A 26,470-nucleotide genomic window follows, 5' to 3' on the forward strand; every position below is an offset into this window, starting at 1 on the left:
CGCCAGATTCCTTCCTAGTAGCTCTGCATGTCACCTACCCACACACGTCTACACGTGGCTGTGTTTTACCTGGTCTTCGCTGTATTTCTCCTGAAGCATGATCTGGACTTTTTCCAAATTGCACTTCACAGTCTTTAATTTCACGGAAAGAGCTTCAGCCTCCTGCTGAGTGGCCCCACTGTCTCCTGGCCCCCGATCTTTGCAGCTCTCCAGCAGAGAAGCAACCTTGTGCTCGATCTGTGTTAGCATAGCCTAGGAAACAAAATCATTTACGTATTCATGGTTTTGGTCTTGAACAAGCGTTATATTCTAAAATGACTTAGAGTCACTCTGTCAACCTAGTACATGCAACAAGTCTCAGACACAGATTAGAAGGCACCTCGGGAAAACAAGAACAATTTTCACATAATTCCTGAGCTTTTGGACAGGGGTGCAACCAAACCAACCCCAACTTGCAGATGTCACTCTCCAAAATAATCTAAAATAAGTGACTCTATAATTAATTTAGAAAATACAGCTGAATGTATCCAGCATAGCATACTGGTTAAGAACACAGACACTGGCGCACCTGGCTGCCTCAGTCGGAAGAGCACGCAACTCTTGATCTTAGGGTAGTGAGTCTGAGTCCCACGTTGGATGTAGAGATTACTTAGATAGATAGATAGATAGATAGATAGATAGATAGATAGATAGATAGATAACAAACTTAAAACAAAAAACACAGACACTGGAAGTCGACTGAGTTCAGATCCCATGTAGCAGCTGGGTAAACCTGAGCCCCTTAGTTTGCATGAATGCGTCTTCAGTCATCTGTAAAATGGGGGTAATAACAGAACTTATCTCCTAGGCTTACTCTGAGGAGTTAAGAGCTAAAGTCCATGCACTCTGGGCAGTGCTTGACACACAGTCTATGCTGACTATTATTATTCTACCCTCTCTCCCCCGAACTTTCCTAACCTTTTCCCGTTGCAATCCGAGTGTTGAGTCGTGACAGAAAAAGAATTTCACAGAACTCTTGGAAGGTTCTTTCCCTTGATCTTTTCTTTCTCTTTTTCAAGTCAAATCAACTTCCAAAATAGCAGATGAAGATGACAGAAGAAATAATTTGGAACCTAAAACACTGAGTCATTGATACAATCGGCCAACTTACACACAGATCTAAAAATACATCAGCTAGACGAAGTAAGTTTCCCTGTAAGTCACCGTCATTGTATTCTTCCCCAACAGATCAAGTGTGCCCTCCTCTGGGGCTCTGAAGCCCAAACGGTCATGCCAACTGGCTGGGCATACAACTCAGCGGCGGTTTTCAGATTCCCATGCCAGCACTGGGATCGTGTGTGCTAAAACTTGCTTGACTAAGAACAAGTCCCACTTTTTGAGATAAATTTAAGGAAAAACTATCCTTAAAACACATTTTCAGGGGTGTGTGGCTGGCTTAGTGGGCAGAGCATGGGACTCTTGATCTCGGGGTTATGAGCTTGAGCCCCACGGTGGGTGCAGACATGACTTAAAAATTTTTTTAAAAATCTCAAAAAACAAAAACAGGGGCGCCTGGGTGGCTCAGTCAGTTAAGCGTCTGCCTTCGGCTCAGGTCATGACCCCAGGGTCCTGGGATCGAGCCTCAGGGAGCTTGTTTCTCCCTCTCCCTCTGCCCCTCCCCCTTGCTCATTCTCTCCCTCTCAAATAAATCTTTAAAAACAAACAAAAACAGATTTTCAAAGAATATATTCTTATAACTCGTCTATCCAAGCAAACTGCTTGTATCCTCTAGACTCTTCTAAGCGTAAACAATATGTAATCATAGATTTTAGAGTGGCTATAGAGTGTACTATAATTTTGTGCTCCCTTTTTCCATTTAGCTGTTTTATACATACTTTTTCACGTGTCCACAGACATATGCTTCGTGAGTCCCACTTCACTAGCTGCAAGTTGATAGTCCATGATTCCTGTAACTTCCTTACTGGTTAAGACTTTAAGCTGGTTCCAGTTCTTCACATTTGTAATTAACACTGCCAAAAATATTGTTCTCCTTTCTGGGTTATTTTTGGACGCTACATTTAAAGTAATGGTGTTATTAGGTCAAATAAGATGGACCTGTTATATGCTGACAGCTGACCTCCCAAAACACTGAGGCAATCGAATAGGATAGCGCATCCAGAGTTTTCTAGGACAATATAATTTTTGCCAGTGGAACATGGGAACAAAACAACAGCTGTTCTGATTCACATTTTTAACAACCGAGGCTGAACATTTCTTCTCAAATATTAGATGACCAAATCTAATTTTTTCCTGACTGATCTGTCTGCGCCTGTCCTTTGGACATTTTCCCACTGGGAACTTTATGTTTTCTTATAGACTCCTGGAAGGTTTTTTATATATTTCAATATGAAGTTGTGCCATGGTTTCTATAAATGAGCCAGAGGTGGCCCCTGTACATTGGTCCCTATGTTGCTTACTTTTTCACAGCAGGCCGGAACCATCAGCTCAAATCCTACTGCCACCAAACTCGAGGTGGGACCCCACATCTGCCCCCTACCGTTAGGACACAACTCTGGGGCTCTAAAATACCCTAGCCTCTGCTACCCTTTGGAACTCTCTGATGTCACCTAGCAAACAAGCCCCTCTGGATTCCCTGCTTCCCTGGGAGTTCCTTTGCCTTCCTCTCCTTCCAGTTGTGGCCCCACCTCCATTTCCTGCCACAGCCTCTGGAAGGGCTCCAGTAGAGAGGGACTTCCTGAGGCCTGGAGCTCCTGCCAAAACGTTGCCCAAAGCAAGCTTGCTGTGTGCTACTGCCACCTTGTGGTTGTGTCTTTCCCTTGATGGCCCCCAAATCCTTGACCTTCCTACAAGGGGCATGAGAACAGGATTCTGGTGGTGATCAAGGGATCAGCATGGGTCTGCCCAGTCAGCAAGGCAATCAATTGGCAAATCTATCCTGGAGGGCGTTAAGTGGCTGGGACTCATCATTTTGAACACCTCAGGTTCAATTTAGCACAACGTTGTTCTGTGCTGTAATATGGTCTTTTCCAGACTCCCCTGTGCCTCATCAGCCAGGCCACATGGTAGTGCCAGTATTTAAGTGAACCTGCCTTTTGGGGTCAGAGATGGGGAGCTGCCTGGGGAAGGAGGCCAGCCTGTTCACCTGGGTACCCCATGAGGCAGGTGCTCGATATTGTAAGACTGTGGGCCTGAGTGGGGAAAGGGGATGACCAAGGATGGGTTACCCCCAATCCCATAATGGGCTATCATGGGAGGAGCTCCCTGTAGCCAGGCCAGTGATTTGGGGGTACTCTCAGAGGAGGTCCTCATTCCTGGTGTCTGCAACGGCAGACAAGCAAGCCAATCGGACCAAGGCTGATCTAACCACCCCTGGGGAAGGCACCTCAGGTATTGTGACACTCGATTATGCTGCGGTGATGTCATCATTCTAGCTTCTCCCTGGAGGGACACAGAGATCCCAACCTTTGGGCCGAGCCAGCAAATGCTACTCAAAATGACTAAAAGCAAGAAGTTTATATTCCTGCCCCCCCACTCTCCGGCAAGAGTACGAGCATTCACAGTAAAATGGCAGCAAATCCCCTTCATGCTGTATTTGCAAGCTTGCAAATCAGGATGTTCCATTTCATTTCAGAAGAATGGAAGTTCTAAGGAACTTATTATGAATACAAATGACAGCATTTATTGAGCACTATCTATATACTTGATACACCTGACACTGGTTCTTGTACCTTATCTCATTTAACCCTGACGAAGTCCTATGAGATAACCGACCACATGAGGAAAATGAGGTGGAAAGCTAACGTCCCCAAGTTCATAGTTAACGTGACGGAGCTGGATCTGGACTCTAGATTCCGAGCTCTTACCCACTATTGTCTCTCCAAATACTCTGCTTCCATCAATTTCCTCAAAGAATTACCCTGAGAACAAAAACTTGAGGCCAAGATAAACACAGGGGTCGGAGTAACAGGAAGAAACACACTGTTGCTTTAAGAGAAAGTCACCCAGTCTCGGAAGGTGATTGGTGAAGAGGCCGGCCATGAACTCCAAGCCATCAGCCTTACCTGGCACCCTACCAGCTGCTGTTCCACCAACTGCTGCATGTCTGCATTTAATGTTTCCGGCTCGAATGCCACGTTGGCTTGGTGCAGCCACAGCTCCAGCTCGGCCACCTGGGTCTTGCAGGCATGGAGGATTTCCGCAGGCTTGGGCCTCGATTTCTCCACCGTGGCCTCAAAAGCTCCTTGCTCGTCGGAAAAGCCCGGAGCGGCAGCCTTGAGAGGAGGCGTGGCACCCTAAGATAAATCCAAAGATAATCCAGCAGTGAAAAGCCACGGCACCCAAAGTTTTCAGATTCGAGCTTGCAAAAACCTGCGAACTTCCAGCATTTTCCCCAGTTAAAAGAAAACAAATAAATAAGGGCAGAAGTAAGAAAGAAAAGAAAAATGCACCTCCACACGCATAGCAACAATCACGTGACCTGGTGCTCCAGGTTTCCAAGCAGCCGCTCTGCATGTACACAGGTGGTGTTTCCAGGCGCAGAGGGCGCAAACGGGCTCGCAGTTCATTAAGCAGCGAGCGGGCCCCAGGAGGCAGGTGAGTGTGAGTGAGAGGGTGTGCGTGTGGGTGTGTGTGCCTGAAACTTCGCAGCGAATTGGCCAGTGTTTGAATTTGTGCGACACATGATTAAGCAATGCTTACATTGCTGTGAGCTCTGATCAAACAGGAAAAAAAGGCTCTTTACACACCAGCTGGGATACAAGGAAATACGCCACGCACTTAACAAGTAGATTTTAAAGTATTTTGGCTTTTTTTCCCCCTAACGTATATGCTATTACTCATCTAAATTTCTCCCTATTAAAACTTTCAATGTGAGTCAAGCAATGAACTTCAGGTAAGCTGGAGTAATCTAGGGTAATCTGGAAATTTTTCTCCTATTCTTCGGAGGGAATCCTGGAAACTGCTTTTCACCGTCTAGATACTCAAATATTACGGAGTTAAGGACTGGTGCTTATACTATAGTATAAGAAAGCATAATGGAAGATGTGCTCTTATTGAAACACCTCGGTTGCTTATCGATCCAAAAGAAAAATTTCTCTCAGATACCAAATTAAGTATTCTATTAATAATATATTAGATATTTTCAGGGCAACTGGGTGGCTCAGTTGATCAAGCATCTGCCTTTGACTCAGGTCATGATCCCAGGGTCCTGGGATGGAGTCCTGCATCGGGCTCCTTGCTCGGCGGGGAGCCTGCTTTTCCCTCTGCCTGCCACTCCCCCTGTTCATGTGCTCTTTCTCTCTGACAAATAAATAAATAAATCTTTTTAAAAAATATATTAGATATTTTCAATTTGGAAGTAAAAGAAGATTTGATACACAGATATGTATGCTTCTCATGTACTTTTCCAGAATATGGAAAGATTATATCGACCCTTCTAGAGAAATTCCTTTAGGAATTTGTGTTTTGTTCTGCAAAATTACTGATCTCAATATTTTACTGATTATGATGAAATATGACGTTTTCTATATAAGACTTTGCTAACTACATGTTTACAAAATTGTTCACAAATGTATAGCCTAAACTCAACTCAAAGGCGGAAAAATTCCCAATGTCTACAGAATTGTGTTTAAACATGAACTTTCAGTACAAGAAAAGTAAACAAAATGGGCAAGTGGCAACGACAACATGCAGGGTGTGAAAATATTCATTTTTCCCACACATGGTGAGTATTAGCAAAGCTGGCTTCGCAGGGGCGTCTCTGAGTTGCATGTGTTCCCCTTGACCATCTAATAACTTCACACATATTTGCTCTTTACTGACAAAACACTGTTTCTCCCTTGCCTTCGTCAATATTTTTTTCAAGAATCCCCTTCCTAAGAAAGTTTTCCCTTGCCTTGTGTTTCTCTGCACAGTTGGGGGGGGGGGGCTATACATGGGAGTCACCTGGTTTCAATTTTCATTTTTAATCCAGATTTCTTAAAAAAGCAACAGTTGTGTGATTTTACTGCCAGACACCAACTGCTAGTCAACAGATTAATTATTTTCTAGTTTTCAGATATTGCTGTATCTTAGCGGCAACGATTTTGGGATCCTCTTTTTTGTCACCTGAGATAACAATTGTTAATATTAACTAGTCTGTGATAACAGATTTACCATCGACCTTCTTCATTTATTCAAAAACATTATTGGAGCACCTACCATAGACCACACACGTTTCTTAGTGGCAATACTGAATTTCTTTCCTTTTTCACTAACTCACTGAATTAATGAGAAAACAAGGAAGTTGGATAACTAATCTGGGCTTTATTTGCTAGTTATCTGAAACTGAAGAGAATCCAAAGGTGAACGGAAGAAAATAAAGAATATTTGCAACCATAGAAACTGCAGTTGCTAAAGGTGGCCTGGGAAACCTGCCAGTAACCAGTTCACCCACCTCTTTTTATAGTCAGAGAAACCCGAGTTCATTTAACGCTTAAGCAATTCACCCACCTCCAATTTCACCACTTGGCCCCTGAGAAGCTCAGGCCCACATCTAAGTTACTTGCCTGAGGTCACACAGCTCTGCAATCTTTTAATTCAGAGTCTACAGTTCTCTCCACAGCCACACCGCTGCTAAATATCTTCTCTAAATGATAGCCCCAAATTTTAAAAGCAGAAATGATTTAAGTGAGTGTTTTATGATTGTGCATTTTGGGGCACTAAAAAGTATCACCACAAGTATTTCTTGTTAAAGAAAAGTATGTCATCACCACGTAACTGTAAATTAATAATACCCAACCCTTTATTGGGCTCTGGGGCCAGGCCACCATGCTAGGTGACACACACATCCTCTCATTATTTCCCATCACAAGCCCTTATTATTCCCAGTGTATGGATGAAGAAACTGAGGCATAGACAGTTTATCCAAACCACCTATGGTCACCCAACTAATAAGTGGAACCAGGATTCCATCCTTGATTTCATTACGCCTTGGGGTCTACAAGTCCACATTCTTCACGTGACGTCGCCAATGCTCTAGCATCCAAGTTAGGCTCTCACTTATGTCACACACTGTTTGGTCTCCGCATCAACACACCACTGATCTAAGTAACAGGATTTAATTAAAATGCAGGCTAATTTTCTAGCGGTGGCTCTATTTCACGCCAAAATACCAATGCTTTAAATTTACTCCTTAACATTTTACAGTCAATTCTATAAACATCTGCAAGTCTCCCCCGCCAGCACCACCACACGCACACTTGTTACGTAAGTTACAGCTACAGAAGAAAGAAGTAGTTGTTGGTGGAAAGGCTAGTTCACCCTGACAAATGGCCAGCAAGCGATCAAGCCTTCCTTGCTCTGCACCACGCTTACTTTCTAGGTCAAGACCTGATGGCAGATCTTCCAGTTCTCCAGCCTGACAGCCCATATGAAGATGTTAAAGTTCACAAAGAACTCTTTGCTCGATATACAAAGTATTCCAAACACAGAAAGCTTGCCAGGTACCTGAGTAGTCTGCGTGTTACCGGCAGGGACTTACCTCCTCTGTTTGGCTGGGACTCAGTGAATCTGGTGCAAGAATTTGTGCCATAGGATTTTCACATGTGCTTATTTTCTCAGCTGCTTCCTGTAAAGAAAAGAACCAGAGGTCCAGAAAACTTCCTGCCCTTGCTGCCATGCACTAGCTCATTTTACATATCACCTGGGTGCAGAAATGTCCAGAAAAGTCAGGTGCATTTAGAGAAAAGTTGGTTCATTAGGGAAAAAGAAAAATCAGCTTCCTCAGGTTTGTCTTTATTTGAAAGACTTAAATTTTCCAAAGCTCTCTAGTTAATGAGGAACATACAAGGAAATCTACAGAATTCTGTATTTAAGTGGATTAATAGGAGAACTAAAATTAAATGAAATTATATGATAAAGGCCACCTTTCAAACAATAGGGGAAAAGATTAACTTATTAAATTTGGGAACTATTCAGGTATTTCATGAAAAAGTATAACCAAATCCTTGTCTTACTCCTAATAATGGATTCTAATTGTATCTACTATTTGTTTATTAATTAATTAATTTTTAGTGAGCATGTGAGTGGGGAGGAGAGAGGGAGAGAATCTTAATCAGGCTCCACGCCCAGCATCGAGTCCAACACAAGGCTCCATCTCATGACCCTGAGATCATGACCTGAGCCAAAATCGAGAGCTGGACGCTCAACCAACTGAGCCACCCAGGCGCCCCCTGTACCTAATATTTAAATGTAAAAGTTATACCATAAAAATTCTTAAAAAAAAAAAAAAAGAGTGAATCTTTTTCTAATCTAGTGGTGGGGAAGGACTTTTAAAGCATGACAATAAAGGGAAAGAATGTTAGTATTAGCAACATAAAAAAAATAATGTTTACCTTAAAAAGCATCATAACCTAAGTTAAGAATGAAATAACACACTGGGATAATAGCTTACAATGTGTTAATATCCTTAATATATATCCTTATAAGTCAGTAAGGAAAATATCAAACCCTATGTAGAACAAAAAGTCAAATGGCAGGAACAAGCAATTCATAAAAGAATACGAAAGCGGGAGCGCCTGGGTGGCAGAACCGGTTAAGTGTCCAACTCTTGGTTTCAACTCAGGTCGTGATCTCAGGGTCATGAGATCAAGCCCCATGTCGGGCTCCTCACTCAGCAGGGAGTTTGCTTCAGACTCTCTCTCCCTCACCCTCTACTCCTCTCCCCTTCCATGTGTGTGTGCATGCTTTCTTTCTCTCTCAAATAAATAAATCTTAAAAAATAAGAATACAGAAGCCAATGAACAAAGAGATATTCAACATTCTTAGAACATAAATGTAATTTAAACCACTGGATAAGTCTGGCTAAAATTGAAAATAACCCATCTCAGTCTGGTGTCAAGAAAGAGGCATTTCCATGCATTCCTGGGAGGAATAAAATTGATACAGTCTTTCGAGAGGGCAAACTTTCTAGTTTGATAATGTGTGTCACACCTTAAATGGATGTATACTTTGATCCAGCACTCCCACTTATTGGGTTAGCCACGGTTCAACAATGGGAAAATGATATATACCCAAATAATTAACATCATGTGTCTGGAAAAGTATAATTGACCAATCTTGATTGTTGTACTTACAAGCTGCATGACCTTGGACAAGTTAACTGGGACTCTCTGAGCCTCTGAATAGAAGCTACCTCACTCACGCATGTGATCACTAAACAACATGACACATATATAAAGCATCAAGCAGTTACTAACAAAATGTTACTTTGCAGCTTCTTATACTGAAAACAAGAGCTGCTATTAGAAAGATATGAACCAAGAACTAAAAGTAAAGCTTAGACAAAATTGGAAAGGGAGGTCAGGATCATGAGAGTCTGAAAAGGCTAAAAAGAATGCATTTTCCTTAGCAGATAATCAGAATCCACTAAAGATTTCAGCTTCGTGGTAATGGTTTTAGGAAAAAATCATCAGTTACCATTATATAAGATGTACTCGGAAAAATAACCGGAGGCTATAAACCCAATTAGAAGACTGCTCCAAAAGTCCAGGGCATAAGTCACAACTGCCCGGAATAGGATGATGGCAAAATCATGGGAGGAGAGGACGAATGTACAGATTGAATGGACATCACTTGGCCACTGACTGCACAGGGAAGGCAAGAGGAGTGAGGTGCCTAAGATGACTCTGAAGTCTGTCTGAGACTCTGAGAAAATAGTGGTGCCATAAACAGACACTGAGAAATTAGAAGAACCAGTTTTGAAGGAAGTTGGTAAAATGAGTCTGAGATGAAGAAAACACAACCAAAAAGAGAAATCTATCAACAAGTTAGAAATGTAAAACAGACTTAAAGGAGAAGTCAAGACTAGAGGCTTGATGTGGGGATCACTGGCACAGGGGGACTACCAAACCTATGGGAGGAGATAAAACTGCCCTGAGGGGAATGAGAGAAGGAAGAGGACAGAACACTGGGCAAATGTCCACCATCATGTGGGTGGGGCGAGAGAAGATGACAGAGGAGGGGCTGCAGGTAGATGAGACAAGAAAGCACAAAATCAAGAAAGTCAAAAGATCAGGGTACCTGGGTGGCTCAGTCAGTTAAGCATCTGCCTTCGGCTCAGGTCATTATCTTAGGGTCCTGGATGAGCCCCCCCACTGGGCTCCTTGCTCAGTGGGGAGTATGCTTCTCCTTTGCCCTTTGCCCCTCCCCAACACCTGCACTCTCTCTCTCTCCCTCTCTTCCTAAAAAAAAAAAAAAAAAAAAAAAAAAATCTTAAAAAAAAGAAAAAAAAAAGGAAAGTCAAAGGATCCCTGCATTTCAGGAAGGAAGAGATGCTGATAGTGTCTAATGCTGGAGAGACCAATAAGGATTAGGACTCATAAAAGGGCACTAAAATGATGTTCCAGAAGTCAATGGCAGTTTAAATATAGCCAAGGGCAAAACTTTGATTATAATAGGGGTCAAAGGTGAGGAGCCCCAAGTAAAGACTTTTAGCCATGAACAAGAGGAAGCACAGTCATTGACCCAGGAAGCAGGATCGAGAAAGTCAATGCATTAAAGTAACATGCTGAGCCCAGTACAGGACATAAACACGTGAAAGATAAAGTTCTTGCTGTTGGCCAAACCGTGTCCGTGTGTGCATAAAAATGTGGTAAGTCCTAACTGAGGTTCAGAATGCTATCGGAATGAAGGGGAAGTGGAGGCTTCTTGGAGGAGGTGGAAGATGAGAGGGCCCTGGTGGCTGAGCAGGTTGTCTACAGGCGGGCTGGGAGAGAAGGGCATCCCGGGGATGCAAGGCAGTTTCTGAAGGCAGTCTGGGCTTTGGGATGCTCGGCTGGTTTGGAAGGGCGGAACCACGAGGGAGAAAACTTGCGGAGATGGGGAGACCGACTACATCTGAGATAGAGAGGTGCAGTCTGGAGCTGCAGGGAGAGGCAGAGCCTGGTGCTGAAGTTTAACAAAAAGACAGGCCTGGGGGCTGGGGGGCGGGTCCAGCCCTGGACAGAGACAGGAGCGGGAGGCATGCTGGGATGTTTCAGAAACAAGGGGAAAACATCGTTTTCACATTAGTTTATTATGATTTTCTAAAGTGAGGGCATTTGCCCTCTAGTCTGAGAGGCTGGAGATTTGGAAGGTCATAAATAGCAAAATGATATTAATACACATTAATACACATTATACACTACCTTATTCAAAAAGAGGATTATGGAGAGACTCCTCCCCCAACTACCCCCAGAAGAGAGGTGGGTTAAATGCCTTGAAACACTACGGTAAATCTTTTAAAGAGGGGCTCCTTTGAGTTATCTGTTTTGTTAGTCTCAATTCTCACATACGGAGTTCTCAGAAAATACTCTCCTATGATCACTGAGTACACAACGGAACTGCAAATAAGAAGTACTTGGCTGTTTCTGGATTTGTGCAGAGGTAATGGTGAGAAACTTAGGTTCCCTCCCTAAGCAGTCTTTCGAACAAATCCTTTGGACTTACTTTATTTACTATCCCTGCCAGCCCCCAACCAGCAGAGTATTATGCCCAGTATTACCTGAACGATGGTTCCAGAGGACGAGGATGCTCCATCTTCCCCCATGTCCCTGTCAGGCTTCCAGAGTGAAGACCAAGACCCAGAAGACGGCTCTGCTTTCTTATCTCCATTCTAACACAGTAATCAACTGATTAGCAAAGAAGGAATTTCCTACCATCCTACTCATCTCTCTTGTAAAACTCAGTTTACCAGGCAGGATAACTGCAGCCCTTAATCCCCCACCCCCTCTCTGTTTCACCTCTTTCTTTGGCTAACTAAATCATAGGAGTCCAAATGTGGTTGCTCGTTCTGAAGCCTAGACGACCTTCTGAAAAGGTGGAAGTCGGCTCACATCACTCAAAAAGGATCTTTAAAGTGGCGCTTTCGGAATTTAATCTGCTTTGGTACATGTAACCTTAAATGCTATCTTTAAGTAACGGCCTGATGAACATATGTTTCTGCTGTTGCTGAAGACAAAAAAGTGACTATTATAAACATATCAGCTCAGAGGCAAACATAGGTCTTCAGCTGGAATCACACTGCCGTGCACTCTGTTCTCACTTTCCTCTGCCGTGAGGGGCATAATCAGATGACGAAGTTGTCTGGTGGTCTGAGTGTACCATGAGCCTATGCTCTCCCTTGTCCTACCACTCAGGTCCATGCTGTCCCAGGCTACAGGAAAGCACGTGGTTCTGCTTGACAGTGGAGCTATTTAACAGTTCATGCAATGAGCAGGGAAAGTGTCCAGTGGTTACATGTGAGACATAAAGATGATGAATTGCTGCAATTTTCTTCCTTTGGGCACAAGACCCATCATAACTTCTGTTTGTACAGCAGGAAATGGAAATTGATACCAGGAAAGATAACTGTCCATGTCTCCTTCAACCCGTTCTCAGGACACAACTCTTTATATCGGCAGTGCTGTTTCAGACTAACAAAGTAATTCAAATCCGGAAAAATAAAGTTCTACAAAACACACTAAGAGTGCCAACCAAACAACACACCCTCCAAACTTCCGAGAATGTACTCAGAGGTCAGGATACGATCAAGAACTTCACCTCCTCCCCTACACTAGCAAGTGTGTCTGAGTTAATTTCTCCCACTCGGCAGGAGGCGGGCTTCGATGCACTTCACGTTAATAACGTGGGAGGACGGCTTCAATCCCCCTTATAAAACATCGGCGTTACATTTTAAAATCCTTGTGTTTCTATTCATTTCAAGAGCTTCCCACTGAACTGAACGTCTTTTAGAGGTTTCGGTTCTCACAAAACGTAATGAGAAAATCACGCTCCTTACTTCGCTCTTCAGGGAGCTCTCTTCCGCCTCTTCCGTGAGCGCCGGCAGGAAGGACAGGCCACCGGTTTTGTTCCCCTGAAAGGCACAGCACAAACGCTTGTAGCCGGGCTGTGTTCAACATCATCGGGATCCTGGCCCGGCTGCGCTTGTACGTAGCTCATTTTTTACTCACTTCATTCGAGAAGCCCACCCGCCCACCCACATAGCATCTTCCAGCTCCTCCAGCCAAACAGCATGACTCGGTCAAGTCTTCCATCACCTTCACCCGCACTGCTCCCTGTGGCCCCTCACCCAACAGTTCAAAATGGGATCCACGAGTGTGGACTCCGAGTGGGCTTAGAGTGGGGCCGGGTACATTTTGACTTTGCACTGATCTGACTCGTTAGGACGAAGATCCTTCAGGGGTGGCTCCCACCCTCCTGCCCGTGGAATCCCATACACACCTCAAATAAGCTGGGCCTAAGAATTCCAGGTGGAGTCCAGAACCAACACACCCCGAGGATTTATAGTCCCTAGTGACCCATCCAGGCAGTCATCTCTCTACTTTTAAAATTCCTACAGGCCATCAACCTAGATGCCACAGGCTTTTCAGGTGAAAAATAACACCATCTAATACTCCCATGGGGAGCGGGACCCACATTAGCCCGAAGTCCTACCCACCTTCCACTGAGAATCCCTCTCAGCCTCTCCCTCCTCTTCTGCTGCTCGGGCTGACGGCATTTCTGGCTCGAATGCCTGCTGATCTTGCTGTACGTGCTGGTGAAGGGCCAGTATGGCCGCCTTCAGGTCCACCAGCAGGTTCTCCTTCTTCTGCTTCAAACTCAGAATCTGCTTTTCCATACCTTCGACATCTCCCTGTGCAGAAAGAGCGTGTGCATTGCTGTGGGCCGTCTGAGGCTCTGCCTGCCCCCCGAGCTCGCATCACTGGGTCTAAGGGATGATGACTGCTCTGTGCTATCCGGTGTGCAGAGCCAGGAGTGAACGCCTGTCACGGTACAGCTCCTCCCGACCCTGGCTGCGTTTCCGAACGACCTGGCGAGGGTTCGTAAGCTCCACTTGTAGGATGACTTGGCTTCACGGGACACTTGGTCCATCACTTCTCTGGGGGTCAAGCCAAGGTTCAGAGATTTGTCTGAGCTCTGTGGGGGACCGTGATGTGCAGCCAGGGCTGGGAGCCACCGCTATGGTGGCAAAAGGACTGAGAGCCAGAATCCCCAGGGTCAGGGCCTGGGAAGTTTCCCGGGAGATTTGTAAGCAGACTAACATTCGGGAACCACTGAGAGAAAACAAGGTGAGGAATCTCACACCTCCATGATTGCTTCTGAAGCTGTCTTTTCTATTACCGAATTTATTTACTTTTTCTCACAGTTTCCTACAAAATGGGAGTAAACAAGCAAATACAGGTAGTGTGACTGCACTAACTTACCATGGGAATGATGGACACCTGATTCGAAGTTTTACGACGTTACTTTAAAAATGTGGATGATTGATGGGTGGGAATAAAATGCCTTCTACGAGGCACAAGTGCACTTGCTCACCGTCCAACTACGACAAACACAGAATTACAGAAGCCTAGATTTGGAGGACATGGCAGGTGTCTAATCTAACATCCTCCTCTCTTAACCCCCCTGAAAAGCGTCATTCCACCTCTGCCCGAGCCTTGCGGTGAGTGCTGGCCGCATCCAAAGACAGCAACCTTATCAGCAAACCTTCCCGTACTGGCATTTATGTTCCTAATATACTCCTCAAACCCCGGCTCATTTGTTCATTCCTTCCTTCCTTCTTTCTTCCCATCCATCGATCCATCCATCCTACAAACATTCACAGAATCGTTAACTTTTTTACACAGAAGCCCACTGTGCCTCGGCGCAGAGGTGAGAGTGCTGAAGCCCAGAGAGGTGATTTTTCCAGGGCTGCCGCTAGCCAGTGACGGAGCACAGACCCGGACGCCCTGACACCCACCCCCACGGCCCTTCTGCAGCTGCACACATTCTGACACCAACAGCCCTATTCTGTCTGAAGCGAAACTTCCCTGAGTGCCTTAGGAAATGATAACTAAATTAAATAGGAGTTGGCAGTGCGGTGTGTCCATTTTCAATACACTAAACTTCAGAGATCTAATGCCTCCCAACAGACGTGATACTACAGCCATTAGAATAACCCTATGAGAAACAGAACAGTCTGCACACCAGCCTTATGGAGGCACAGGAGGGCACAGAGCAGCCATTCTCAAAGTGGCATCTGCAGACCCCGGGGATTCCCACCCCGTGAGGTCAAGATCATTTTCATAATAATACGAAAATGTTATTTGCCCTTTTCACTCTGCTGACATTTTTCACTATAAGATGATACAAAAGCAATGGTGGGTAAAACTACTTGCACTTCATATAAATCAAGGCAGGGACATCAACTATATTACTAGATTCTTCACTATCATGTGCTCAACTGTAAAAAAAAAAAAAAAAAAGAAAAAAGCCAGTTTTGTTTAAGAATATCCTTGATGAAGAACATCCATTTTTAATATTCTGCGTGACAAGGTGGAAAGCATGCATACGGCACTTCCGCTGTGTGCCAAAGTATGATGATGGAGGAAAAGCTCTGAGTGATTATTTAAGTTTTGAGCTGAACTACGCATTTTTTCCATAAAATGATATTTTTTACTTAGAAAAAACAGCTGCTAAACTAGACCTACATAGAAATATTAACATATTCTTCTGAAAAGATAAATATTAATATTAATAACATTTTTTTTGTATCAACTACTGAAATGTTGACATATTTGGAGGATCTATGTAACTGGAGAAACAGTATTTTCCAAATGATCAAGCATGATGTCATAAAACTCCACGCAGTTAGAAGATCCACTCAAAGTACGAAGAGGCCAATGATCTTAATACAAGAGCAGAAAAAGTTCATTGACATGGCTTTGGATTCCATTTAACAACAAACCTGTGAGTAACTTCTATTTGCTGGACCTTAGTTTCAAAGAATGTCCACAATTATCCAAAAGCGTTATTAAAATATTCCTTTCTTTTCCAAGTACATGCTGTTGAGAGGCTGGGTTGTTTTTACATACTTCTAACACAAGTACATACCTCAACAGATGGAATGCAGAAGCAGACGAGAATCTAGCTGTCCTCTACCAAGTCAGACATTTAAGAGATTTGCAAAAATGTAAAACAAGGTCACTCCTCTCACTACATTTTCTTTTGGAAACTGTAACTTCTTCCGTAAAAATATGTTATTCCTATCAACATGTAATGGGTTTATTATTGTTATTTTAAAATAAACTACTTTTACATGTCTGAGTTTTAATTTCTTTCTCTATCAATAGATAGAATTCATATAAACCAAAGCTCTTTGGGGTCCTCGCATTTTTAAAAGTAATGGGAAATTTAACAGATTTATAATACTGAGTCTTTAATGCTGAGTCTGCCTTACGGAGTTCACCGCCTAATAGGTATGTCCCCTTAGACCCCTAAGTAATTTGCTTTAGACTTCCAGCTAGCAAGTGTCATAACCTGGTTTTGAATACCATAGCATTCACCTGCCCAAATCAACTTGACAGTAGGATAAAAGCAACTCTTTACAACACTTGACACACAATCAGATTTCTTTTTGGGTTATGTAATACTAATTCAAAAACAAAGACTAAATAAAAAAACCCCTAGCAGTAGAGGGTTAATCTGCACACAGAATATTGCTAACTATGGTATATGGAACTACTACGTAGTATATGAAACTCTTCATTACAACAACGTTCAGGGTCTTTACCTTAAAGCCCAGCCCACCCACACTGCCTGGCCCATCTCAGAAAGCTAGATGGAAAGTCAGGTTGTCCAAATATCCTGTGTTACATCAGCTTCTTCAGTAGAAGAGCAAATTCAGACCCAAATGCACCTCTTTTATGACATAGGAATGGAAAGTCAATATACACATAATATACCTTCGTTTGGAAGAGAGAAGGAGGAACCACACTGTACCATCCCAAAGGCTTCCAGACACCAACGGCTTAGTGATTGTTGAATGAACTGCGGGGCAAATAAAGAGACATACCTGTACTTGTGTCAGGTTGGCAGCTTGGTCTGGTGATAGACATTCATGGGAGAACTCAGCTGAATAATTATTTAAGATGTGCTTCAAATTTTCTATGTCTTCATTGCATTCGTTGGTCTGTTTTATGACGATCTATAAAATGACCCCCCCAAAAGAAGAATCTCTGTCATAATCTAAGGACTGGATTCACGGATTACTTCCAACGTCTATCCACACAAGTTTCAATCGATTACAACACACACACACACATACACCCACATAGGTTGCAATAGAAAATGGTAGCCTAAATACAGAGAGAAATGTTCATAGCGCTGGCACCCGACTTTCTTGCTCTACTAAATGCCAGGACACCTTGGGCAGTGCTTGGAGTACAAGCACAAGACACGCCTTTGCTCTTAAGTATTTCCGGTCTAGTGGGCTTATTCTGGGAAGCACTTTATGGCATGTTAACATAAAGTTGCCAAAATTTTATGAAACTACTGATATGTCATACGCGCTCTTTTAATGCATGCCCCATGTGATGCTTTCCACATAGAAAGGTGACATTACTGATTCAGATCTCTGATCTGAGAGATGATGAATTTTCCCATTCCAGCCACAACCTCACCCGGTAGCCCTTGGGATCGGTGATGTACATTTAATGAGTAAGAGGTTGACGGTTCAAGAGCAGTCTGAGTTTGTAGGAGGAAAAGGCAAAATTAACCAGAACAACACATTGCATCTAGTGTTATGGAAGTAGTGAAGCTCAAACCTATGTGCACTAAACTGTATGATCAAAGTGTGATAGAAAAGATAAAGTATAGCTATTTCCTTGGTATGCTACACAATGAAGCAAAATGCCTTTTAAAACTTCAAAGTTTCTGGCCAACATAGAATTCTTCCTTGTATTTTCTTTAATAGTTAATCATAATTTTAACTGTGGGCTGGAAATAAATAACTATGTTCACTGCACACACCTGTTCCCCAGCCCTCGATAATGAGCTACATCCTATTACCCACTGCCCCCCCCCAAAGTAATTTGTCTTGTTTTCCACAACGAGGGCACTTACAATATCCAAAATAGAAAGTAAAAGAAATGTACCATATTCTAATGATTTTCATTACCACTGGCTTACCTAATTTTGAAATATATGAGATGACATCTGATTTCCACTTACACAGTAACATGGAAAATTTTAGCAGCACAGTTTAAGACCTAACTTGGCACAAAATATAATTGCCGCTTCTACTTCCCCCCTTCTCATCCCATGAAGAAGCCACTTTAAACCATAGTTACAACTGTTATTTTCTTTTTCTGACCAGGAAACCAATAAAGCACACACACAAAAAAAAAAGATTAAAAAGAGTAGATCAAATTTTATATGTCTTTCTGTTTTCTTCTCTTTATCATATTAAAAAGTAGTACACGAGTGCCCAATCTTTTTTCTCCCTGTGGGTGTTAGGAAATGACATCTGCTGCTCAGGGGCCAGGACAGAGAGAGATTCTATGAGCTAAGACTCAAACCAGAGGTCATAACATCTTCAAATCTTAGGAGAACCCAGAGTAGCCAGCTAACTGGGAATGAAATTTAAGAGGGACAAAGAGCAGCTTTCTCCCTACAATCAGGTGGTGGTTGGGAAGGAGGGAAAAAATAACCTTTTCTCCTGCCTCGAGCCATCTAATCAGGAAAAGCTGGGGGGGGGGGGGTTAGGGTGGGATCTACCAATGGAGTTGAAAAGTCTGTGGAATTTAAGGCTCTTTCAGCAACTTTCCGTTCTTGTGAAAGTGGTTGTTAATCTAGGAATGCAAACCAAAGAAAAATGTAATTTCTATCTAATAATGGTTCCTGACCTGGGCCTGGAGATAATAAAAACGTAAGAATTAAAAAACAAAACAAAACAAAACAACAACAACAAAAAACACCCTCTGGGGAGAGGCTGAAAGATGCCATCGGTTAGAAGGGAGAGACCCTGATACGGAGAACGAATGATACCAGGAGTCTAGAAACTCAAATTCTTATCTTATTTGCACACAAATGAATCTGGACATAAGTTAACTCAGTGGTCTTTCAGCAAGTCATCTCACCTTCTGACTCTAGTCTCCTTATATGTAAAAATAAGGATGGCAAAGTGCCTCCTCTATCTATCACATGTGGAAGAATAAAATGAGATGATTAGTAGGAAAGTGACTGAGATGCATAGAGAGATTATTATGGTGCTGGCTACCGTAAGGGTCTCATGAGATTGCAAATGCACCGCTCAGGTTCGAATCTCTCCCCAGAGCATTTACTCGTGGAGCTCTTCAATAACTGTAGGATGGAGTCAAACAGATTGTAACTATGCTTTCGTGCCTTTGACCGAACAAGGATAAGAACTGAGAAGAACTATCTTAGCCCCATTTGAGCAATAAGATAGTCTCTTTTATCAAATGTCCCCTCCTGGATAATAATACCAGAAGAGACATAAGGAATCAGCGAAGACAGCCTCCTGCAGTCATGGGAATCTCACCGACCCAACCATTAAAACCGAAAACAAAACCAGCTTTTGCCAAACATTTACAGCCAATAAGTTGGCCGTCGCCATCATAAACTGCTCACCTTTAATAATTCATTTTGTTCCTGAGTCACCCTTTCCAACAGTTTTACATCTTGTAGAAGCTGATTTGTCCGCTGAAATGCAGGCAGACGTTTCATTCCTGTCTGGGGCCACCGCAGTTCCACTTGGTAAGACACGAGTTCAGCAACGGCTTTCTTCATGGGACGTATGTTTTCAAGTATGACCTTAATGGTATCAGATAAGCGTGGTACATAAGTGAAAAGAAACGGCCACTGCTGAGTCTGTTCAAATTAAAATACTGTGTGGTTTAGTCTTTATAGTTTTGATTTTTCAAGCATTTCCTTGGCTCAGACTGCAAAGAACTCTCAGATCACTTGTGACTCGATAGCTAAAGGTCTCAGGAAAGAAGGCCTGGGGCAAGAGTAACCCGCCAGCGCTGGGTTCTGCGTTTGGACCACCCCTACCTTCCTTTTCTCCCCCCTCCCTCCCTCTCTGCAGAACTGGGGCTTTGTTTTGTGTCACCAGGCGGTGAGCGAGCTACGCAACGGCCAAGTACGGCCTCTGACGTTCAGAGCAATTGTGCCTGGCATGGGGCTTCCCACAGGAAGCTCTCAAGAAATGCCTCTTGAATTGAACGGTCCTGCTACATTTCCGAAGTCCCAAAAGGATAATTACATTTTGCTTGAATGATATCTGCTCCATAAAGATCTGGACTGATACAATCCTGGGAGGTATCAGAACTTCCATGTCACAGGAAGGAACTGGGTGTACAGAAGTTCGAAGACCCAGAGGAGGTCCGACTGTAAGAGGCAGCGCTGGGAGCAAAGTCCAGGCCTGCCTGATTCCAAAGCACAGGCTCCTAACCGCGAGGCTGAGAGGGAATCCACGTCTGTATGCTGTTTAGTATGTCCCAGATCCTGTGCTAGGGGCTCTGTATACACCGTAATTGTCCAGTATAATCACCACAATACCAATGGCAGATATGAAAGAGAATCCAAGAAACTTTAACTAATTGCTCAAAGTCACACAGCCCGTAAGCAGTGTAGTTGGGTCTAGAACCCGGTTCTCTTGACTTAGAGACTCAAGCTCCTGAACTATTAAGCACCAGGACTGGACACTGAAGGCAAAACTCCCAAACGTTGAAATTTTCAGAAGAAATGAAAAAAAAAAAAAAAAACTATAGGAAAATTATCTTTGTACAGACAGTATGATTTAAAACATGATATTTATTGTCATTCCTATTTCCCAACTTTATTTTGCTATTACTCTAGAAAGATTAAGCACTTTTTATCACATCATATTATTACATATTTAAAAATAAACATAATAAGTATTATGAGAAAATGTTTTTAATTTTAATCCATGCTTCCTTACCTCCCCATGCTTAAGATGTTCTTCCGGTGAAAAATCAAATATTTCTTTTGATAAGAGGATAGCTTTGATTTTTGAAACTTTTTTCTCTATTGATTTTACTTCAGTTTCGACAGCAACCACATCCTAGAATTTCAGAAACAAAAACTCTCATGCAGTGTATATTGTCTGTTACTAATCTATAAAACATAATTTATTGCTATGTGTTCTATTCTTCTATTTAACCAAAAATGTTTGCCACTTACGCGTCTTAAAAATTAACCAAGTCTATCTCCAACAAATGGTGTTGGGAAAACTGGACAGCTACATGCAAAAGAATGAAACTGGACCACTTTCTTACACCACACACACAAATAAATTAAAATTGGATTAAAGACCTAAATGTGAGACCTGAAGCCATAAAAATCCTGGAGGAGAACAGGCAGTGACTTCTTTGACATTGACCATTACATCTCTCAGGATATGTCTCCTGAGGCAAGGGAAACAAAAGCAAAAATAAACCACTGGGTCTACATCAAAATAAAAAGCTTCTGCACAGCAAAAGAAACAATCAACAAAACTAAAAGGCATCCTGAGGAACGGGAAAAGATATGGGCAAATGACATGTCCGATAAAGGGTTAGTATCCAAAATATATAAAGAACTCATACAGCTTAACACCAAAAAATCCAAATAATCCAATTAAAAATGGGCAGAAGACGTGAACAGACATTTCACCAAAGAAGTCATCCAGATGGCCAACAGACACATGAAAAGACACTCAACACTACTCATCATCAGGGAACTGCGAATCAAAACCACAGTGAGATATCACCTCACAACTATCAGAATGGCTAAAATAAAAAACGCAAGAAACCAGTGTTGCCAAGAATGTGGAGAGAAAGGAAATGTGTGCTGTTGGTGGGGATGCAAACTGGTGCAGCCACCGTGGAAAACAGCCTGGAGGCTCCTTAAAAAGTAAAAAATGGAATGACCATGTGATCCAGTAATTCCAATACTGGTAAAGAATACAAAAACACAAATTCGAAGAGATATCGCACCCCTATGTTTATTGCAGCATTATTTACAACAGACAAATTATGCAAGCAGCCTAAGTGTCCACCGATAGATGAGTGGATAAAGCAGATGTGAGGTATATATATGATGGAATATTACTCAGCCATAAATAAGAATGAAAGAATGCCATTTACAACAAGATGAATGGAGCTAGAGAGTATAATGCTAAGTGAAATAAGTCAGTCAGAGTAAGACAAATACCATATGATTTCACTCATATGTGGAATTTAGGAAACAGATTAACAGAGAAAAAAAGAGATAAGCCAAAAAACAGACTCTTAACTACAGAGAACAAACTGATGGTTACCGGAGGGAAGGAGGGTGGGGGATGAGTGAAATAAGTGAAGGGGTTTAAGAGTACCCTTATCGCCATGAGCACCGAGAAACGTACAGAATTGCTGAATCACTATATTGTATACCGGAAACTAATATAACACTGTATGTTAACTACACTGGAATTAAAAAAGAAAAAACTAACAAAGCATACATAGATGTTGACTGCTTTCAATTAAAAGGTCATTCTGTTAACAGCATACCACACTATAAAGCATTGCTTATACCTTGTTGAGTTAAAACTTTTCATAAGGCCAATTTTCAATTACCTACACTATGAGAACAAAAGTATTATGCATCTGAATCAATTTTATTAAAGTTTATTCATATTTTTAGTAATTTCTACACCTAACACAGGGCTCGAGCTCATGACCTCGGGATCAAGAGTTGCATGCCGTCCCAACTGAGCCAGCCAGACATCCCTGAATCATTTTTAAGGAACTTCTCAATATCTACAAACTCTATTTAGATTTATCTTTGGAATGTGTTTAAACACTTCAATACAAGTGGGTCTAACATTTAAAAAAAAATTCTACCACTTTATGTAAAATGATAAAGTCACCCTTGGAAAATGAACACAAAAGGAGCTGGAAAAACTGACAGGATTTTCTTGCCAATCCCCCAATGAACTATTGTCATGCAGGGTCACTAAATTACTTTATAACATCCTCAGATTAAGTGGAACAATAGAGCACTTGTCTAGCAGGTATTCTCTCATCAATGTCAACCTCTAGGACTCAGCCAAGAACCTTAGGGTGAAAATGCGGCAGTGTGTGCTGTAAACCCACACACGGGCTACAAACCCCACGGATGGAAGAATACGTGCTATATAACCATACACGGATGAATACAGGCCACAGACCCTACATACTGAAGTCCACTTGCAGTGTAAGAAGGCCTTTAGACCGTTCCGTAAGAGCTCAATCCAGAAGGGCACCTGGGTGGCTCAGTGGGTTAAGCGTCTGCCTTCAGCTCAGGTCATGATTCCAGGGTCCTGGGATTAAGTCCCACAAAGAGCTCCCTCCTCAGTGGGGAGTCTGCTTCTCCCTTTGCCTCTCCCTCTGCCTCTATCCCTGGCTTGTGCTCTCTCTCTCTCTCAAATCAATAAAATCTTAAAAAAAAAAAAAAAAGAGAGAGAACGCTCAATGCAGAGACACTGTAGCAACCAAAAGGTACAGCTAATAGTGAAGGGGATAGGAAAAACTATATAGAAACAGGCTGAGGGTTTCAAACTCAAGCAGTTTGGAGACATTTAATATCAGATAAATATAACTTTATAAGCAAATGAAACAATGAGTACGGCAACTTTGTAGTGATATCTCCAAGTTACGAAGAAAAGCTATATTGGAATTATTTTTGTGCATCTTATGTTCAAAAAGATATAAGCATATCATATCTCTTAGAGTAATTTCTATCGAAAATTGTACAAGCATTTAAAAACCCTGGAATAAGCTTCAATAACCAAGAACGTTTAACAATTATTATTCCCTGAAGTTATGTAAGTGTGGCGTAGGGAATGTAACTGAGAAACAAAAAGTAAATAATTAAGACTAATTGTACCTGCCTTTGCTATGTGACTTCATCCTTAAATAAATGCCTCACATGTTTCAAGCTAAAATAAATAAAATTATTTAAAAATCCTGGGGCTGCCATACAGCAGCCCCTCAGTAAATATTTGCTACTGGAGAACAAAGACTTGGGAGGTTATCTGTTTAACTCCCTCTTTGCTAATCTGTGCTTTTATACCAACAATATCGCCTCTCTGATAAAGAGAAAACAGTGAGCTATTTGATCAGGATTCTTTCCTTTAAATAGACCATTTCTGGACTGAGAATGGGGATATGTACCATGGGTTGCAAGTTAAAGTAAAATATAATTCAAGAAATAAGAATACAGGGGCACCCGGGTGGCTCAGTCGGTTAGGCATCTGACTCCTGGTTTTGGGCTCAAGTCATGCTCTCCGACTTGTGAGATCAAGCCCCGCAGGAGGCTCCCCGCTCAGCACAGAGTGCGCCTGAGATTCTCTGCCTCTCCCTCTGCCCCTCCCCCCACTTGCTCACTCTCTCTACAATAAATAAAATCTTTAAAAAAAGAAAAAGAAAAAAAGAACATAAATGAAAAGTGTGCCAGATCAATGCCTTCATATAATTAGGAGTTGATTAGCAGAACTCTAACTTACTAAATGAAATATAAATGAAAAATAAGAAATCACATCTTTATAGTGCAAACTTACATCAGCCACCCGCTGAATCTGTGGAAGGCTTTCCATGATTTTTTGTTGTAAAGCTGCTACTTGACGACTTAACTCTTGTACAGACTGTGCTAAATCATAGGTTTCAAAAATTATTGACAAGTCTTCTAGATCCGTGAAAATTGAATGCAAAAGATTGTGTTTCTGTTCTGAATCTTCCAAAGCCATCTACACAGTGGAAAACAAGGGAAAAGAGAGAGAGAACATCAAGATAATGCAACAAGTTGATTAAAATTTAAATCAGAGAAAATTCTGTAATTATGTATGGTGATGTATTGTGATGATTTCACAACAATACAAATATCAAATCATTACATTGTACACTTGAAACTCATATAATATATGTCAATTATACCTTAGTAAGAAAAATGTAAATCAAGGGCGCCTGGGTGGCTCAGTCGGTTAAGCGTCTGCCTTCAGCTCAGGTCATGATCCCAGGTTCCTGGGAAGGAGCCCCACATCAGACTCCCTGCTCTGCAGGGGGCCTGCTTCTCCCTCTGCCTGCTCATTTCCTCGCTCTCTCTCTCTCTCTCTTAAATAAAATCTTAAAAAAAAAAAACCATTCTTCTTACTTTAAAAAAAAATGTAGGGGCGCCTGGGTGGCGCAGTCGTTAAGCGTCTGCCTTCGGCTCAGGGCGTGATCCTGGCGTTCCGGGATCGAGCCCCACATCAGGCTCCTCTGCTATGAGCCTGCTTCTTCCTCTCCCACTCCCCCTGCTTGTGTTCCCTCACTCGCTGGCTGTCTCTCTCTCTCTGTCGAATAAATAAATAAAATCTTTTAAAAAAATAAAAAATAAAATAAAAAATAAAAAATAAAAAAAATGTAAATCAGAGAAATTTTAAATTTGTCTCAGTATTTCAAACTCCTATTTGTATCATTTTTTTTTATTTCATTTATTTATTTGACATCAGGAGAGAGAGCGAGAGAAAGCACAAGCAGAGGGAGCAGCAGAGGGAAAGGAAGAAGCAGACTCCCCACTGAGCAGGGACTTTGACTCAGGGCTCAGATCCTAGGACCCTGGGATCATGACCAGAGCCAGAGGCAGACACTTAACTGACTGAGCCACCCAGGTGCCCCAACAACACTGAGTGACTTTAGAGCATCTCCAGAAGCTATTTTATACCATGTAACACTGCTCCTCCGGCCATCGATAACAGAACCAGGAACACCGGACCTGCAGTCCATCCCTCTGTAATTTGAAATCAGGGCCAAGAAAGGCATTCAGGCTCTCTCTCATTGGCTGGACGTGTAATTTTGGGAATGTGAATTTGAGAGAAATAGTTAAATGAAGTGGGGATGGGAAATGAAGAGGCAGTCCTGTGGCTTGCCAGCCCTGGGCCAGTGTCCTCCTCAGGCCTTCCCACACGATGCTGCTGACTTCCATGAGACGTCCCTACAGCTCGAGCTGACCCGAATAACTTGGCACCAAAGGGGCTCTACCTGATAAAACCAAATGAAAATGAAAAACTTCCATCTTTGTAATTTCTTAGACATTCCTCCTTATAATTCCTTTCTTTTTCTTTTAACAATTATAATGTATTCACTTCCAAACAACATTTCAAAATATCTCAGCCACCAACTGGAAATTTCAACCTGCTCACGTGGTCTTTAGGTAATTTCAGAAAACATAATATGGTATGAGAACGAACATTTACTTAATTCAATTAGAATTCTTGTCCTAAGTCTCTAAAACGTATTAGGTTATTCAGAACTTTATATTGTCCTTATTCAAAATACTAGAAGGAGAAAACTTTATGGAAAGCAAATCTTAAAACCAATGCTCTTTTTTTTTATCAATAATACTATTTATAATAGCATCAAAACATAAAATACTTAGGGATAAATTCAACAATTTATGTGTAAGACCGGTACACTGAAGATTATGAAACACTGCTGAGAGAAAGAAGACCAAAGAAGACCAAAATAAAGAGATACATCATGTTCCTGGATTGGAATAGGCAATAGGGTTAAGATGTCAATTTTTGCCAAATCGATCGACAGATTTAATGCAATCCACACAAAATTCCAATAGGCCTGTGTATACTGACAAGCTGATCCTAAAACTTAACACG

The 26,470-nt window shown here is 42.1% G+C and overlaps 1 protein-coding gene across 4 annotated transcripts in view; it reads right to left on the reverse strand.

The window, feature by feature from the left end:
• SYNE2 (spectrin repeat containing nuclear envelope protein 2) overlaps window positions 1-26,470 on the reverse strand; it is a 308,022-nt gene that overhangs the window by 87,363 nt on the left and 194,189 nt on the right. For 3 of the 4 annotated variants that reach the window (XM_026486841.4, XM_044379732.3, XM_048220054.2), the window contains exons 58-67: window positions 24,380-24,565; window positions 20,762-20,884; window positions 19,429-19,611; window positions 16,853-16,984; window positions 13,457-13,651; window positions 12,797-12,871; window positions 11,522-11,632; window positions 7,520-7,606; window positions 4,062-4,292; window positions 70-252 (exon numbers count right to left, since the gene is read on the reverse strand). In XM_026486841.4, coding sequence (XP_026342626.2) covers window positions 70-252; window positions 4,062-4,292; window positions 7,520-7,606; window positions 11,522-11,632; window positions 12,797-12,871; window positions 13,457-13,651; window positions 16,853-16,984; window positions 19,429-19,611; window positions 20,762-20,884; window positions 24,380-24,565 — 1,506 coding nt within the window. Of the gene's footprint in view, window positions 1-69; window positions 253-4,061; window positions 4,293-4,448; window positions 5,065-7,519; window positions 7,607-11,521; window positions 11,633-12,796; window positions 12,872-13,456; window positions 13,652-16,852; window positions 16,985-19,428; window positions 19,612-20,761; window positions 20,885-24,379; window positions 24,566-26,470 lie in introns of those variants that run through there. The other variant, XM_044379733.3, reaches the window with a different exon arrangement.

The sequence above is a fragment of the Ursus arctos genome, unplaced genomic scaffold (genome assembly GCF_023065955.2).
Source record: "Ursus arctos isolate Adak ecotype North America unplaced genomic scaffold, UrsArc2.0 scaffold_25, whole genome shotgun sequence".
In the NCBI taxonomy this organism is placed as follows: Eukaryota; Metazoa; Chordata; class Mammalia; order Carnivora; family Ursidae; genus Ursus; species Ursus arctos.